The sequence below is a fragment of the Elgaria multicarinata genome, chromosome 11 (genome assembly GCF_023053635.1).
Source record: "Elgaria multicarinata webbii isolate HBS135686 ecotype San Diego chromosome 11, rElgMul1.1.pri, whole genome shotgun sequence".
NCBI classification, from domain to species: Eukaryota; Metazoa; Chordata; class Lepidosauria; order Squamata; family Anguidae; genus Elgaria; species Elgaria multicarinata.
The window spans coordinates 32298774-32316589 of record NC_086181.1 but is presented as its reverse complement, the minus strand read 5'-3'; the positions used below and the strand labels follow the sequence as shown (position 1 = coordinate 32316589).

Sequence of the window (17816 nt, the reverse complement as noted above, 5' to 3'; positions counted from 1 at the left end):
CTGAGCTCTTGGGAGGAAGGGTGGGATGAAAATGTAATGACAGAACAATGACCTTATGCACCTGGGGCTACTTGAAAGGCGGGGGCCATGGCTCAGTGTGACAGAGCGCTGGCTTTGCATGCAGACGGTCCCAGGTTTGATCCCCGGCTTCTCCAGGGAGGGTGAGGAAAGAATCCTGCCTAACACCCCCCTCCCCCTGGAGAGCTGCTGCCAGTCAGGGTCGACAATACTAAGCTAGAAGGGCCAAGCTGACTCAGTATAAGGCAGCTTTCCTACGTTCCTATGGAGGTTCTGGGGATAAAAAAATAACGGCCCTGTTCAGACGACATGCTAAGCCACGGTGGTTACCCATTTTGAGCTAAACGTTATGGCTCAGTGTGTTGCGTGAACCATTCCTAACCAGGGTGGCGACATAACCCCAGTTCAAACACACTCCTTAACCATTTCCTGCAAAAGGGTTCACAGCCTAACCATGGCTTAGCATGTCGTCTGAACAGGCCCATGGGCAAGTACACGAGGGGGAAAGTGAAGGCACCCAGAGACGAAATGTTCATGCTTAGGAATGGTGCCCCGGGACTTGGCAAAGCAGGGCACAAGCAAAACCACAGGAAGGGAAGTCCCAGGTCATGGAGCCGGCGCTACGAGCGAGAGGAGCTTTAAACCCGGCTGGGATGCTGCTTGGAGCACATAATGCACTGAAGCACCAAGCTACTTGCCATAGAACCATGGAGCAGGTGACCTGTACAGCAGGTAACAGGGCAAGCGTTAGGCCAAGGCGTCTCTTTGGATCTCCGGCCCATGTTATGGAGGCTGCTAACCCAACTTCAGTGGATACGCAGGGACGTCATCTGGTCCTGGAACTCCCGCTTGACAACATTTGAGAAACCGAATAATCTCCAGCAACCCATAACGGGAGGAGGAGGAGGCAATGGCTGAGGGGAAGTCACACATTCCAGTGGATTTTCTGGGAGGAAGCATCTCTAATTCCCAACTTCCCTCTTCCACTTCTTACCGCCTCCCGTGCTGAATTTTCTACGGCCGAAAGGGGTCCTTGTGCCACAGCCTTTTCCCTTTCTACTTCCCTAGATGGCTTTGGATCCTCCCGTGTCTTTTAGGAAGTTGGGTTGGGGAGAGGGGAGAGCTTGCAGGTCTGGGCCTAGCTTTGAATGTAGGGTAACCGTCTCTCCCGCTGAACGATTTCACCCTCTTGCTGTGTCTCCAGGTACGGGAGTTGGAGGCGGAGCTGGACGCCGAGAGGAAGCAACGGGCCCAGGCGCTCGCCGCCCGGAAGAAGCTGGAGCTCGACCTCCAGGAGGCGCTGGCCCAGCTGGATGCCGCCAACAAGGGGCGCGACGAGGCAGGGAAACAGCTGCGCAAGCTGCAGGTACGTGTTGGCCGGGGTGTATGCAGGCTGTGGGGAGGCGTGCTCTGCTTAGGGACGGGCTGCAGCTCAGGTGCAGAACGTGTGCCTTCCATGCCAAAAGTCCCGGGTGAAATGCCTGGCATCTCCACGAAGGCTGAGAGAGACCCACGTTAGAAACCCTGCAGAGCTGCTGCCGGTCAGTGTTGGCAATACTGAGTTAAATGGGCCACTGGTCTTGACATATAAGATGGTTTCCTGTGTTCCTTTTCTCCTTCTTCTCTTCCTTTCTCTCTTCTTCCTTCCGCCCCGCTTCTCTCTCTCTTAAAAATTCAGTGTGTTGTTATGTATACAGTTCCTTCTGTGTCCATTGCAGACTGCAGGAGAATGGGCCCCTGCCCTGAGGAGCTTACAAATTAGAATTTGACCCAGGGGTGTGAAGTGGAGGGAAGGATAAAAAAAGGGGTAAAAATATAGGATGATGCCGTTGGTAGGGTATGGGGAGGAGGGGCTTGACATAACAGTTCTTTTTGGAGCAAGGAAGGTGTTCCGTCAACCTTCTCTATGCTTTTCGCTTTTAGGTAAGTTGGTGCCCCCGAAGTTGTTAACCTTGAAGGGGGATGCCGGGTTGAGTTTGTTGTACTTTTGTTACTTCTCTCTCTCTCCCCCTCTCTCTTCAGGCCCAGATGAAGGAGCTCTGGCGGGAAGTAGAGGAAACCCGGGCAGCCCGCGAGGAGATTTTCATCCAGTCCCGTGAGAGTGAGAAGAAGCTGAAGAATCTGGAGGCAGAGTTGCTGCAACTGCAGGAGGTGAGGGTGAAGTTCTGTGGAACTGGATGCTGAGCCCGGGAAACTGGGAGCATCACTACACTAAGGAAGACCCCCTCACCCTTCCCACCCTTCTTCTGGGGTCTTTCTGTGTTGACTACAGCTCCTTGAGACAGTGGCCACGTGATTTGTAATTGAAAACCTCCCCTCTTGGAAATGCTCCACAAAGTTAAATGAAGCAGCGCCATCTAGTGGCCCCCAGTATCCCGCAATAATTTAAAATAGTGCATTATCTCTAATCTGAGATTACCGGGAGAAGGCGCGGGAAACATCCTGGAGGTTGACGGCATCATGCAAAGGACCCGCAAACTTCTTTGAGTGGCCAGTCATGAGTGTGCGATAAATGGCTCACGTAGAGAAGCGCTGTGTGGTTGGGAACCTGGCCCTTCCCAGTTTGCAGCCCAAAGGAGGGTCCCTCCGTAGATATGGCTTTCCCCCTCCCCCACCCCATCGCCCACTTGCAGGGGGCGATGCTTTTTTCTGAACAGTGGGAATTAGACCCTGTCTTTGTGGAATCTGCTGTGAGGTTCTGAACCGCTGTTCAACCCATCCTCTGCTGCACTTTTCCTGTCCCGCGCAGGATCTGGCAGCGTCGGAGCGAGCCAAGAGGCAGGCGCAGCAGGAGCGGGATGACCTGGCGGATGAGCTGGTCAACGGGAACAGTGGCAAGTGAGTGTACAGGTGCCTCGCCCTCCCCTTGGAGCCCAATTCCCACCCCTGTTACTACTTTTGCCATGATTATGAATATCAAAGGGTTAGCTAAAACATTCCGGAGTGAATAATCTGGGTTGGGCTTGCCTCTACACTAGCAGTTAAGTCTGGGATTTTAAGTTTAAACTGCAGTTGCAGTGCCAGTCTGTCCACTATGGGTAAACAAAATAATACTGAGATTAGGGGTAGGGGGGCACTGTGTCTTTAATTAGAAGGTTCCTCTCAGGCCAGGACTCTAATCAAAAGCTTTCCCTCGTTTATTGCTTTTGACGTTTTTATAGTAAAATAGCATCTTTTTCTATAATATTGGGGGGGGGTGTTAGATAAATGTTCTTTGCCCTAGGGATGAGATCAGCCCCTAAGCACGACTCCACACTTCCAGCGACAGAGGGTTCAAAAGCGCTTTATTGATTATAATCAAGATCTGAGTCTCTTCAAAGGCGAGCAGTCAGACCGAGAAGCTAGGAATTCAGTACAGCAATTGAAGCCTGCAAAGGGCAGTGCCCAGTAGCAGCATGAACCAATCAGAACGTAACTCTGGAGCATAGCTAATCTTTGTTAAACAATCCCTTTGCTCTACTATAAGCTAACTTTGCACTGGAGCCGAGGCTATGTTTTCGTTAGATAAGACAGACACAAGGAGACACTCTCGCGTACGTGATGCCTCGTTTGCTGCATAATGGCTGTTTTCATAGTTTCTTTTTCAAAATGGGGTCACCTATGCTAACAGTGGGGTGGTGGAGGAAAATGAGAAGAAATTAGTAACTAAACCCTTCTCGGCCCCGAACACATGAGAAAAAATGGGAAAGCCTGCTTGCTCTCTCTCTCTCTCTCTCTCTCTCTCTCACACACACACACACACACACACACACATCCAAATATGCACTGCCTGACCAGCTAGAAGGCAATTAAGAGTTTGGTCATTGGTAACGCTGCTGCCACGCTGAACAGAAAGCAATTAGAGACGGAAGTTGCCAGGAGGAGGCTATTAGTTCACATTACAGGGGACCTTTGCTGAGCAAGACTTCCTTCTGTGTGAACATTGTAGAAGGCTCTTAGACGTGGGGTGGGTATTGATGGATAATATAGCTCAGAGGACAGCAACAAGAGAGAGGGCCTTTTCTGTGGCGGCCCCCCAATTGTGGAACAGTCTCCCGGACGAGGCTCACCCGGCACTGACATTGTTATTGTTTCGGCACCTGGTCAAAACTTTTCTTTTCTCCCAGGCATTTAGCAATATGTAATTAGCCTGGGTTTATTTTTGTATGTTTTTGTCCTATGTAAACCGCCCAGAGAGCTTCGGTTATGGGGCTGTATACAAATGTAAATAATAATAATAATAATAATAATAATAATAATAATAATAATAATAGCGATAGCACCTCCATTTTAGTTTTGCTTTCATTTCATTACAGAGAGGCAATCACTCTGGTGCCAGACCAGGGAGTCTAAGTGACCTTGGGGATGTTCCCTTAAGTTGCCTCTAGACACAACCGTCTGATTACTGCTGTCCTGTCTGTCGCCTCCCCCCACCCCCCCATACACACCATTCTTCCAATCTGTATTTCAGATCAGCCCTTTTGGATGAAAAACGCCACCTGGAAGCACGAATCGGACAGCTGGAGGAGGAGCTGGATGAGGAGCAAAGCAACATGGAGCTCATGAACGACCGATACCGCAAGCTCAGCATGCAGGTGACTCCCAATAGCTGAAGCTCTCTGGGTGGTTCACAAATTAACCTTCTTTTCTCTCTGGGCGCCTCTCTGCCTCTTTTCTCTCCCCTCTGATGGCTCTACGCTACCTCCAGTATCAGAGGCAGTAAGCGTATGTACACCAATCGCTGGGGAACATGGGCAGGTGGGTGCTGTTGCACTCATGTCCTGCTTGTGGGTTCCTCATGGCCATCCCAGAGTGCAGGACACAGAATAATGGGCTCAGGTTACAGGAAGCCAGATTCCGGCAAAACTTCCTGACTGTCCAGAGGCATTTAAGAAGCAGCTGGACAACGATCAGTCAGGGATGGTTTAAGGTGGATTCCTGCATGGAGCAGGGGGTTGGACTCGATGGCCTTATAGGCCCCTTCCAACTCTACTATTCTGTGATTCTATGAGCTGGTTGGCCATTGTGTGTGTGTGAGAGAGAGAGTTGTAAAAGGGCTAGTTAAAATTATTTGGAGTGATTAATCTGGATAGCAATGGCCTCTACACTAGTTGTTAAATTTGGAATTTTATGTTTAAACTGCACTTGCAGTGCCCAGCCTCAGGAAAACCCTCCCTTGTGTGTTTTGGGAGGTGGAAAATGTCGCATCCTTCAAACGCCTCCTGAAAACATATCTTTTTAGACAAGCTTTCCCTGGAGTATAACTTACTTTGGTTTTATATGACGTTTTTTACGTTTTAAATCTAGGTTTTTGCATATTATGGCTTTAATTGTAAACTGCCCCAAGAGCCTTGGTCGTTGGGCAGTATAAATATGTAATGAATGAATGAATTAAAGAAAGAAATAAAAGAAAAATGGGTTAACAAAATAGTACTGGTCTTCCCCCCCACCTGGTCACCTCTGCAGGTAGAGACAATCACCACGGAATTGGCGGCTGAGCGCAGCTTCTCGCAGAAGACGGAGAACGCTCGTCAGCAGCTGGAGCGCCAGAACAAGGACCTGCGGGCCAAGCTGGGGGAGATGGACTCGTCCGTCAAGTCCAAATACAAGATGGCCATTGCCACTCTGGAGTCCAAGGTGGCCCAGCTGGAGGAGCAGCTGGAGCAGGAGTCCAGGTAAAGCAACGGCACCACGGTTAGGGGGCGCTCTTTGCCTCGCCCTTGCGGTTCGCGTGCAGCAGCATTTGGGCTCCAAGGTGGTGCCGGCGCAGGGCCTGGACGCATGGACACGCACCGGGATTACTCTTTCCTCGCTGCCAGCAGCGGAAGGGAAACTGCAATCTGAGTGAGGATGGCGGGCAGGGAGGGAAGAGTATGGACATCAGGGTCCAGCTGGACATCAGGAAAAACTTCCTGACTGTTAGAGCAGTGTGACAGTGGAATCAGTTACCTAGGGAGGTTGTGGGCTCTCCCACACTAGAGGCCTTCAAGAGGCAGCTGGACAAGCATCTGTCGGGGATGCTTTAGGGTGGATTCCTGCATTGAGCAGGGGGTTGGACTCGATGGCCTTGGAGGCCCCTTCCAGCTCTGCTATTCTATGATTCTATGAGTACAGGCAGCAGGGAAATTGGGGGTGGTGGGAATTGGGCGGTGAGGGCCAGGGCACTCTCGGGAGGGCCGCAGTAAAGGCCTTGGAGGGCTGCAGGCCGTGCAGCCCTGGTATAGTGGGCAGAGTGCTGGACTTTGGATGAAATCAGATGAACAAACCTGTGTGTTCATTCTCGCTCGCTATCTATTGTGAGTATATCCTGTTCCTTTGTGGGCTCCCAGCGGCCTCCCAGCCGGTTTACTGATCAAATCTACAGCCCCGTAATTCCGCTAACTGTGCAGCATCTGCCCTTTCCACACCATTCACTCAAGTGTTTACTCGGATACTTTATTTTATTTCTTTTACTTAAATTCTGGGATATGCATAAACTCTGCTCATATTTGCTTATCCTGCTAGCTTAGTTGTGGGCAGGGGGGCGGGGGAGAAGGAGCTGTGGAAAAATTCTTACAGGTTAGTTCTAGGACTACGAGTGAGTGGGTTTGTAATGGGAGCGGACAGAATGAATGGGTTAGATCCAGTCTTAGAGGACTTTCCAACGGGGAAATCGCTTTGAAATTATACTGGGGAAGAGAACAGTGGCTACGTGGCCCATACAGTTCAATGGGGCAGTGCCCTCTAGTGGGCATTTTATAACACAACTTTGCCTGCACACAGGAAATCCCGACATAATTCAGAAGCGTCGGATTTTCTGAGGCTTATTTTTAATGCTAAAACCGGGAAATGAAGTGGGAGACACTCAGGAGGCTCACGACATCAAAATCAACATCCATGAGTGGCCAGTCCCAAGTGTGCTACAAATTGTTTGTTTAAAGGAGCCCTTAGCCATACTTGGAGTACACCCGTTGAAATCAATGGGGCTTGAGTGACTTCAGCCCAGTTGATTTCAGTGGGTATACTCTAAGAATGGCTAAGTCTGGATCCAACCCAGAATCTCCTCACCAACACTTTTCTTCCAAAATCTTCCGCTTCTTAGGGAGAGGATCCTGTCGGGGAAACTTGTGCGGAGGGCAGAGAAGAAACTCAAGGAGGTGATCCTGCAGGTGGATGAAGAGAGGAGGAATGCGGATCAGTTCAAAGATCAGGTAAAGTGAAAACGCACGTCCTCTCCCCCCTCCCCTTCCTTATTCTGAGCCCTGGGGCATGTTTTCAGTGCTTAGGGCTCAGTTTTAGGGGGGAAATGAAGGAATAGTAAAAGGAGCTCTGAGCATGTACAGATTGCCGTCCTCGTGCCATTGATAAGTACCCCCTCTACATGACTGACATTGGCCCCGTTCAGAAGACACCTTAAACCATGGCTTTAACCACGGTGAATAAAGCAAAACGCCTTATTCACTGTGGTTAAAGCCATGGTTTAAGGTTTTCACCCGTTATATTATTGCTATTAGAAGATCCTGTGTTTAAAAACTCAAATACAGCAAGAGTGTAGATATTCCGAAAGGGGGAGTGAAAAGGACGCCATGCATCAACCTTCCCCAAGCCTGGTACTTTCCAGATGTGTTGGACTGTGTTGGCTGGGGGATTTGGGGAGTTGTAGTCCGACACATCTGGAAAGAAACAGAGTTGGTGGCGGCTGTCGTAAATCAACCTACGGTTTACAATCCTAGAACAAAAACTGCCAATTATTTCTCAAAACAATCCATGCTGATACTTTAAAATAGTTTTGTGCTGAGATGAATGGGCAAAGGAGACGGTGGCCCAGCAACCAAGTGGAACTTGCCTCCCAAGGTTCACTCCCATCGGGGATGCCGTTTCTGCTTCGTTTTTAGGTTTTTACATCTCTTCTCTTCCCCCTTTTCTTCTCTCGCTGCTCCTGGCAGGTTGAGAAGGGCCACATGCGGCTGAAGCAGCTAAAGCGGCAGCTGGAGGAGGCCGAGGAGGAAGCCTCGCGGGCCAATACTAGCCGCCGCCGCATGCAGCGCGAACTGGAGGACGTCACCGAGTCAGCCGAGTCCATGAACCGGGAGGTCACCAGCCTACGGAACCGCCTCAGGTGGGTTAAGGGCGTGGCGGCGCAGGTCATGTTTTGAATGCGGAGAGTTAAGATCCCACGCTTGGTGGCCTTAGTCCTGAGGAAGCCTCGTCCTGCCCTGTATCTCCCCATTCCCACACGCCTTTAAGGTGATCCATTCCTTGTCTCTATCCTTTTGGGTTTTTTTTGTTTTTTGCTGTTCTCATACCTTCAGAATTGGGCATGATGCTAAATAGGCTGCAACAGCCTCTGCTAAGTTGCTGCTCTCCAGTGGCCGTGCTGGCTGAGGATGATGGGAGTTGTAGTCTGGACCACCTGGAGGGTGGACTACAGAACATAGTTTTAGGTAAATATTCTGCCAGTCATGACCCTAGAAAGAAGACATAATCTAGCATGCAGCCTGAGCCTCAGATTAAAAATTGAAAGCTGCCCTCCACCATGACAGAGTGGTGGCGTTCTATCTCCGTAGGCCTCTGTATCCTTCACTATGGAAGGTAGATGAGGAAACCAGCTGAATTTTAGAACAATTAAGGATTGTGATGGCATCTGTATGTGTAGTCTTTATTTTCTACCTCTATGGTCCCAGAGCTATTACCTTACCACACATGAGAGGCCTATTGATCATTTCCTTCTGTAGTGGTTTGGTTAGGCTACTTCGAGAATTGCTAGAGAAAGACCCACAATTACCCTGGACAGATATTTCCAGACAGGTAGCCATGGTAGTCTAGTGCAGTAATAATGACAAAGAGTCTTGTGGCACCTTAAAAGCTAACCCATTTTTTCTGGCATAAGTTCTCTGGGACTGTCGCTCACTTCATCAGATGCATGGAGTGTTATCAAGAGTTTCAAATATATATATATATATTAGTACATATAATGATGGGGATAGAACTGTAAACTGTGAGGTCGGAAGGAAATTTAAATGCAGAAAGTCCTGACAGGGACAATTGCATTATTAACAGTAGCCATTCACAAAACAGTTGCTGTTGACAACACAAATAACAAATACCCTGTCACTAGGTAAGACAATTAACATATGTAATGTGATAAAAATCCATTATCCTGATTCAAGCCTCTGCAATAGAACTGAACCTGCCGATGAATTCTCACTCTGCGCCCCCCACCCCCATATCTCCCTTTGAAGTTTCTTTGGGAGGCTGTTTTTTCAGATGTCTTATTGCTGTCCTTTCTTCTCTGTAGAAGACGGCCTGTTTGCCTTAGGTAGAAGGCGGAAGGTCATTGTTGACAAAAGTTGGCCTAGGCCACCTTGCGAGATGAGCAAGTGAGCGAACCCCTCATTTTGTGGGCGACATGATTAGGTCCTCTGATAGTGTTTCAAGGGCAAAGCTGGTATGTGCCAGGGCCTTCCCTGCTGAGGCACCAGGTCGAGGCAGCTTTACCTGCCCCACACCGCCCCTCGTTGGGGAGGAGGCAGGGAGGACAAAGCTCATGGCGCAACTCTCTCCACCTCCTCTCCAAGCCCCCAGGATCCTCTCGGGAGCAAGGCGTGTGGATGGAGACCAGGCCTCCACAGGCTGTTGGAAAACCTCCATGGCCAAAGGGCTCCCCTCTCATCCATAACAGAAAAGTCTCATTGAGTGCACAGGCAAGCCTGAGAGGATACCCTTAAACGCTTCAAATAATTTCAGTCAACAAAGAACAGCTTCTCCATCTCTTGCAGAGAACCCAGGTGTCCTGGCTCCCAATCGGTACCTCCGTCCTTCGCCTAAAATAATCCAAGGGTCCCGTTCCGAAGTGTCAGCAGCGAACCGCCATTCCAAGCCACCTCACCCTGTTTTCTGACAATTCAACCCAGTCCCCCCCCCGCCCCCGGTGGCAATGTTAGCAGCTCTGTTTCCAACTAAGCCACTGGTTCCCCTTGTCCAAGAGCCGAGGTCAGCCTTCCCAAACCTGGTGCTCGAGATGATGGGAGTTGCAGTCCAACTCACCTGTACGGCACCGGGTTAGGGAAGGCCGACCCAGAGAGCCTGCCTCACTCCCTCCATCCCGTTACATTTTCTGATACTTCTTTTCCTTCTGATAATTCCCTTCTTTTCCGGATCATTCTTTCACGTTTGCATCTCTCTCTCTGTCTCTCTGTTTTTACACCCTCTTCTCTCTCTCTCTCTCTCTCTCTCTCTCTCTCTCTCTCTCTCTCTCTCTCTCTCTCTGTGTTCCATTCCATCCTTTTCTCGGCACAACAGCAAGTTAGAACGCCGGCAGCGGAAGTACGTTCTCACTCCCCCTCCAGTTCTGCATGTGTGTGCTGTGCAGTGCAGTGCAGTTTGGGGTGCGATGGGGGGGGGGCAGGGGAGAGTGGGGCGTGTGCAATTGCAGTGCAGCAACTCCCGGCTTCACCCTTCCCTGAAAGCGCTGAAACTGACTCCACAAGGCAGACGCACACTCTGATCTCCTTCTTTATGTTTTGAACTTCAAAGCAACCATAGGATCTTCTGTTTTTTACTGGAGGGAAAGCGGTGTGTGTGTGTGTGTGTGTGTGTGTGTGTGTCTTGTTTCCCTGATCTAAAAACCTTCTTAGACCCACAGAGGGGAGATGGGCATGATAGAAACGTCATGACAGGACAGGTGGTTTGTGTATCTAACCCAGCGCTAGCTGCAGGTGCTGCTCTCCAGACCCCCCCTACAAAATTCTTTTCTGTCACCTGATTCTTATGACATACAGCTGCCTTCCCCAACCCGGAGCTCTCCAGATGTTTTGGTCCTCATCAGCCCCAGTCAGCATGGCCAGTGGTCAGGAATGCTGGGAGTTATAGTCCAGAACATCTGGAGGGCTAACATACACAGAGCTCTCTCTCTCACATACACGCACACTCATTCTTCATCCTTACAACAACCCTGTCAAGTGTGTTAGATTGAGAGATAAGTGACCAGACTAAGATCACCCAGAGACCTTTGTGGCGGAATGAGGATTTAAACCCAGGTCTCTGGAGTCCTAGGGCTTTTCTACATGAGGCATTTATCGTGCACTTAACATTCTCTATTCAGGGTACGTTACCGGTTCTTTAGACAGCATTGTGACCCTCCAGCTTTGCTTCGGTGTCTAACCAGCACTTTTGGAGAGTTGCTTTAGGGCAGGGAAAATGCAGCATTCAATCATTAAAGTGAAAGAAAGTGTGATTTCCTCTTGTGTATTTACACTCTTCTGCTGTACTACAGTGCCACCTAGAGGCTATGCAGCAGGAAATCAAGAAAGGAAACACTCCTCATGGCATTCTCAGATATCAATTCCTTGACAAAACCAAAACAGAACAGCCTCATGTAGTAAAGCCCTTAGTCCTACACACCACACTGGCTGTCACAATACAGGTACCTGTCCAGTCCAGTCCCGTCCCGTCCCATCCCCCCCACTCAGCAAGGCATTAATGCCAGCTTGTGGGGGAGCGGGAGGAGGGGGTTGAAGTGAGGAAATGGCATGGTGGGGGAATGGCTTAAGCACTCCCCCCTCCCAGCCCTGCTGCCCTGACCCAATTTGGGGATCCTCCCGCCGCTTGTCAGTCTGGATTTAGCTTTTGTGAAGTCAGGAGATCCAGATCGCGGCCTTCGCCCCGTCGCGTCTGTTTTGGCCCTGGGAGGAAAGAACCGGAGGGCTCGCTTGGCGTTTCCGGCCACTTTGACTCCCATTTGAGGGAGCACTTCTGCGCGGGAGTGGGAGGGTGGGGGGCACTTTCACTCTGGGGGTGCTTGCTATTGCCGTGAGCTTCCAGCTGCGCCTCCCCCAGGCAGAGGGGGCTATTAAAAAGCTGGGTTAGGGCTGTGCTTTCCGTTCTTGGCTGCTTCATTCCCAGTAGACCAGGCACACCCGTGGCTGTAGTGGGCATTTTCTCAACCTGGCGGCTCCCAGCTGTTTTGGACCGTTGGCTGGGAAGTTCAGCACTGCGATATAACGGCGCATTTTCTCCCCCCTCTCCCCCCCCCATCACAGACGCACACCTCTGACCTTCACCACCCGAACCGTGCGGCAGGTTTTCCGCCTGGACGGTGTCTCGGATGAAGAGATGGAGGACCCGGAGAGCGACTCCCCTTCTGCGAACCACCAGCCCCTGACGCCCTCTCAGGGGCAGCAGCCGGCGTTCCCCGCTGATCAGCCAGCCCAGACTGAATGAGGAGGGGTTGGGAGGGGGACGAAACCCCAGGTGGGTGGGGTGGATCTCGGGCGGCGGGGGGCATTGAGGGGGAGGAGGAACCCCAACCTTGCACATTGTCTAGCAGACGTGTATACAAAAAAAAACGACCACCCGCCTTCCACCTTCCCGCCCCCCACCCCCCCATCCCCACTGCTGCCAACAGTGACTCCTCTTTCAAGGGTCTCCCAGATCTTCGACCGAGTCCTCCTCCTGTCCGGCTGCACTTTAATATCAACCACCCCTGAGGGGTGGCGAATCGGGGAGGAGGGGGGAAGTTCAGGGTCAGGATTTTACCTATATTCCTTTTAACAGAAGAATCCATCTCAAATAGCCAATGTTTCTCCTGCACCTTTTTCTTCTTCTTTCTCTTCTTCCCTCTCCCCCTAGTCAGAATATGTAAACGGATGCCTGGCCCACTCTCTTAAAAAAAATAATCATAATCATGAAAGACTGGGCAGCAAAGGCGTCCATGGACCCAGACTGGGGTGGGAACAGAGGGCCCCGTGCAACCAGGGAGCTGCTGCTGGGATGAAGGTGGGAAGTCCGCAGTCCCCTCGCCTGGCTCCAAGATGCATTCAGCTCTGGCTGAGATTGCTGTTTTTATACCGAGGGCCCTTGGGCCGGTCCTGCGAGGGGGCTGTGACCGGGGTGCCTTCTGCTCCCTGTCTCCTCGCATCCACTCCACTTCCTCTCAGTCCCGGGGGTTCCTTGCCTTCCATTCCCGGCTCCTCAGGGTGCTGCAGAGGCCTCTCATGTTCCTTCACGCAAAGGATATCTGGAGTTGATCACCTCTCGAAGGCTGCTGCTGCTGCTGCTTTCAGCACACTTCGGCCGGCTGGAATTAGTTTGCACGTCCACCTGCTGCTTGTACCTGCCCCGACGCTGGGCAAACGCGAGGAATGAACTGGAAACCATTCATCTCAGCCTGCCTTCTCCATTTGGGACTGGGATTTGGATCCCACCTTCTCTGCATATTGACGCCAGCAGCCAAGAGCACTTTGATCTCTCCTGCCCGTCTTTTTACCCTCCATTCCTTGAACCTGCTGTGATGTCGATCTTTTGTTTTTTAAAAACTAATAGTGAGGAAGTCAGGATTTGCAAACCCAGTCGTTTCAATAAAAATGTCAGGCCTGATAGTCCATATCCTAGCCTGTTCCATCTTGTTTGATTGCACAAGTGTGAAAGAGAAAGAAACAGACCAAGTTCCTAGTCCTTGTGAGTTCTAGATTTGCATTCAAAGACATCCAGATAGTACCTGCAACAGTTCAAGTGGTTTTGCCTCTGTCCTCTCTAGCTGTAATTATTACTCGCCCCTTGCTTTATAAGCTTCTGCTTTTGCACCAGATGTTCTTCCTGCTACTATATGGCCCCTCGCCAAGATAAAAAGCCAGGTTCTGCGAAAAAATAAAAAATAAAATGCTCGGCCTGAAGTAACGCAGGCAATGTGGATAGGGAGACATTTTTCTCCCTCTCTCAAAATACTAGAACCCGGGGTCATCCCATGAAGCTGATGGGTGGGAGATCCAGGACAAATAAAAGGAAGCACTGCTTCACACAGCGCATAGTTAAATTATGGAACTCACTACCACAAGATGTAGTGATGGCCACCAATTTGGATGGCTTTAAAAGGGGGATGGATAAATTCCTGGAGGCAAAGGCTATCAATGGCTACTAGCCCTGATGGTTGTGTGCTATCTCCAGTATTTGAGGTAGTAAGCCTGTGTGCACCAGTTGCTGGGGAACATGGGTGGGAGGGTGCTGTTGCACCATGTCCTGCTTGTTGGTCCCTGGCCGACGGCTGGTTGGCCACTGAGTGAACAGAGTGCTGGACTAGATGGACCCTTGGTCTGATCCAGCATGCCAATTCTTATGCTCTTAAATTGAGCTAAAGAATGCAAATAACGTTATTTGAAGTATTCATATTGATTTACCCAAGGAATTTGAATTTCCTGGTGCAGCTGTTTCCAAACTGTCCTTGTTTCAATTCTAAAGCACCAGGATACAGGGAATTTGGTTCAATTTTTCACAGGGGGGATTTTTACCTCCAAATCCAATTGGGTGACCCTACTTAATACATCCTGGTTCAGACAAGCAGATCCTTACTTCGTGCTTACAATGAACTCTGATCATGACCCACCTTCACCTGTTTTAGGAATGACAACTCTGGTTTGCTCATCATGGAGATGCACTGCTTCACATGTGACTTAACTCTAAACGACCTAATTCACAGATAACCAGTATGTGAGGGAAAAGACATACATCATCATGGGTGAAAATTACTTGTATATGTCTTGCCGCAGCTACACACCTTTAGGAGTTGCTGCTGCTGCTTCCATATGGAAAAATACGTATTGCGTGAAGCTGATCTTATCACAAGATGAAACGGAGGCAAGCGAAGAGCCCCTAATTATCCAGGGGCTCTGTTTTTGTTCACCTTGGCTTCTAAATTTAATCCCTCCATGGTGCACGAGACTTGGGAGTTTGCCACACTTCCTATCATTAATTTGGGCAAAGCTATGTCATTAAAAAGGCTTTTCCTTGTGTGCCCAATGTTTGAGAACTTGCAGCCCAAATCCTATGCATGTTTACTCGGCAGCAACATTCACTGTATTCAACAGAGCCTTACTCCCAGGTAAGTGTGGATAGGATTGTAGAATTATTAGTAATATCGAGCACTTATATAGCACTTTAGTGTGTTCAAAGAGTTTTACATTCATTATCTCAATATAAACTTTGGATCTAATCCATCGTGTGCACCTTTTATAAGCCAGCAACAGATGGGCAGTAAGGCAGAAAAGAAAAGAAAGGCCAGCTTAATCCTGCACTTAGGAGTTCAAAATGAAGGGTTTGCAAATCTTAGCTTGGACTCATAGTAAAACATTTTTTTAAAAAAATTAAAATTAAAAAGAAATAGCCAGATGTGTGCGCTCTTCTGGTTCCAGCATCTGGGGGAGGGCCTGCCTTCTATATATATAAATATTATTTTTTTGCATGGTGGTTTCTTGTCTTAATTTGTTTTTAATTCTGTCTTATTATTTTATTTGTTTCTAACTAATTATTTTCTTCTGAACAGCCTGATTTGTTTTTCCACAAACCTAGAGGGTTTGCATTTTTTTAAATAAAAGAATGAATCTTTTTGTCTCTCCCTGCCCCCACTTCCCAAACACCTTTGCTGCTTGGATCTGTTTGGAGTTTCTTATCCTGATGTAAAGGGCCATAGCAATTATCCTGCTTTTTTTTTTTTTTGGTTAAAAAAGAAAAAAAAGAATACTTTTTAAGAAAAAGTATGTCTTCTATTAAAAGTTCATCTCGGATTACCAGCCTGCTGTGTGGAAGATTCTTTGGGTTTGTTCCTGACCTGTTGTGTTTATTTTTAATGCCTTTCATAATTGTTTGTCATGGAAGACCTTGTTCACAAGGATGGAATTCTGCATTTATAGGGCGACTTTTTGCTTTTGGGAGTGTTGCTGGTTATCCCTGTGGGGGTTGGGTTGCCAGCTGGCCAAGGGGCAGAAATGGGCCAGTCCTTATTGATCGATTGGCTTTTCAGAACATAGGAACAGTGGAGGCTGGTGGCCCCATGACAGTGGGGTGGTGAATCCACTCTGGATTTCAGTCTGAACTCTAAAGAAGCTATCCAAGGTAGGGATGCACTTTGGGTAGATCCTTTAGAACTCTGGCTAGTTCTGACTGAAACCCAAAGTGGATTCACTGCCCCACTGACATGGGAGCCATCAGCCTCCACTGCATAGGTAGCTGATTTTTACCAAGTCAGACCATTTCTCTGACATTACAGTATTAGGTGGAGAATAATAAACCTTCCATATTTTATTTTATTTTACTTTATTATTTATTTTATTTATTTCATTTCTATACCGCCCAATAGTCGAAGCTCTCTGGGCGGTTCACAAAAATTAAAACCATGAAGAGCATAATAAAACAACCAACAATTTATTATTATTATTATTATTTATTTATATAGCACCATCAATGTACATGGTGCTGTACAGAGTAAAACAGTAAATAGCAAGACCCTGCCGCATAGGCTTACAATCTAATAAAATCATAATAAAACAATAAGGAGGGGAAGAGAATGCACCAAACAGGCACAGGGTAGGGTAAAACTAGCAGTATAAAGTCAGAACAAAATCAAGTTTTAAAAGCTTTAGGAAAAAGAAAAGTTTTTAGCTGAGCTTTAAAAGCTGCGATTGAACTTGTAGTTCTCAAATGTTCTGGAAGAGCGTTCCAGGCGTAAGGGGCAGCAGAAGAAAGTGGACGAAGCCGAGCAAGGGAAGTGGAGACCCTTGGGCAGGTGAGAAACATGGCATCAGAGGAGCGAAGAGCACGAGCGGGGGAATAGTGTGAGATGAGAGAGGAAAGATAGGAAATTTAAAATTTAAAAACACAAATACAAAATACAATATAAAAAGCACGACCAGGATAAAACCACACAGCAAAAATTGATAAAGGTTAAAATATGAAATTAAAAAAGCAGAGTTTAAATTTAAGTTAAATTAGGTGTTAAAATACTGAGAAAATAAAAAGGTTTTCAGTTGGCGACAAAAGGAAAACAATGTAGGCGCCAAGCGAACCTCTCTGGCGAGCTCGTTCCACAGCTGGGGTGCCACAGCAGAGAAAGCCCTCCTCCTAGTAGCCACCTGCCTGACTTCCTTCAGCAGGGGCTCACAGAGAAGGAAGCTCCCTGGTTGCAGCAAACCAACATATCAGAAGTGTTCTAGCATAGTTTAGAATCAGGATAGTAGAGTTGGAAGCAGCCTACAAGGCCGAGTCCAACCCCCTGTTCAATGCAGGAATCCACCTTAAAGCATACCTGACAGGTGGTTGTCCAGCTGCCTTCCATACAAGTTTTCTATATGAAAAGGGCTTATGGTGGGGTTTTTTAAATTTTGGTAAATAAATCGCATTTAATAATGCTGTCTTAAACTTACTGTCTGAAGAGGTCCATTCCAGGAATGACTGTACCATCTGATATTCCTGAGTGTGTAGCTGATTTTGAGGGTCTGAAAAACAAACCCTTGCTTTGTATATATCTGATATAGTTTAATTACATTTCTTTGCCATATGTGACAAGAACAGATTCCTGTGCTCAAGAAGTCTTGCCTTTCTGAAGTAAACAGGAGGGTTTTATGTTAGAACAGGAAAAAGGCAAAAGCTGGGAGAAGCCGGGTGAGGGGTTAGCACAGACTAGATTTTGATCTTGTCCACTTCGCAAGGAATATCCGTTCCTGTTTTAAAATCCTGGTGTCCCTTTCAGGTGCTGAGAAAGGAAATTAAATTATTTTGGTACCTTTGCTTTTCCCCTCTCTGTTTAAATTGCACCAGCTTTGGTTTAACCATCTAAGAAATGATTCATGCTTGGGTTTCTTGCTAGAGCTTCAACTGTATGCACACTTTCTTGGGAGTAAGCCCACTGGGGCCTCCTTCTGAGTAAACATGCATTAGATGAGCCTGTAATTCACCCTGCCCTACATTTCGCAGATGAAAATAGAGACGTGCTTATATGTGCATTCCAAGGATCATTTTGTGAGCCCTTACTTCCTGCATTATGTATTAGCACATTGTTTTTTTTAGTCTCT

At 48.3% G+C, this 17816-nt stretch overlaps 1 protein-coding gene across 4 annotated transcripts in view; it reads left to right on the top strand.

The window, feature by feature from the left end:
• LOC134406590 (myosin-10-like) overlaps window positions 1-12235 on the top strand; it is a 66636-nt gene extending 54401 nt beyond the window's left edge. For 2 of the 4 annotated variants that reach the window (XM_063138092.1, XM_063138090.1), the window contains 9 exons: window positions 1223-1384; window positions 2041-2169; window positions 2768-2856; window positions 4469-4592; window positions 5464-5672; window positions 7079-7187; window positions 7923-8095; window positions 10279-10302; window positions 12018-12235. In XM_063138092.1, the coding sequence (XP_062994162.1) occupies window positions 1223-1384; window positions 2041-2169; window positions 2768-2856; window positions 4469-4592; window positions 5464-5672; window positions 7079-7187; window positions 7923-8095; window positions 10279-10302; window positions 12018-12198 (1200 nt within the window). In that variant the 3' untranslated portion in view covers window positions 12199-12235. The remainder of the gene's footprint in view (window positions 1-1222; window positions 1385-2040; window positions 2170-2767; window positions 2857-4468; window positions 4593-5463; window positions 5673-7078; window positions 7188-7922; window positions 8096-10278; window positions 10303-12017) is intronic. The other 2 variants (XM_063138094.1, XM_063138093.1) reach the window with 1 other exon arrangement.
• The last annotated feature ends 5581 nt before the right edge of the window (window positions 12236-17816 follow it).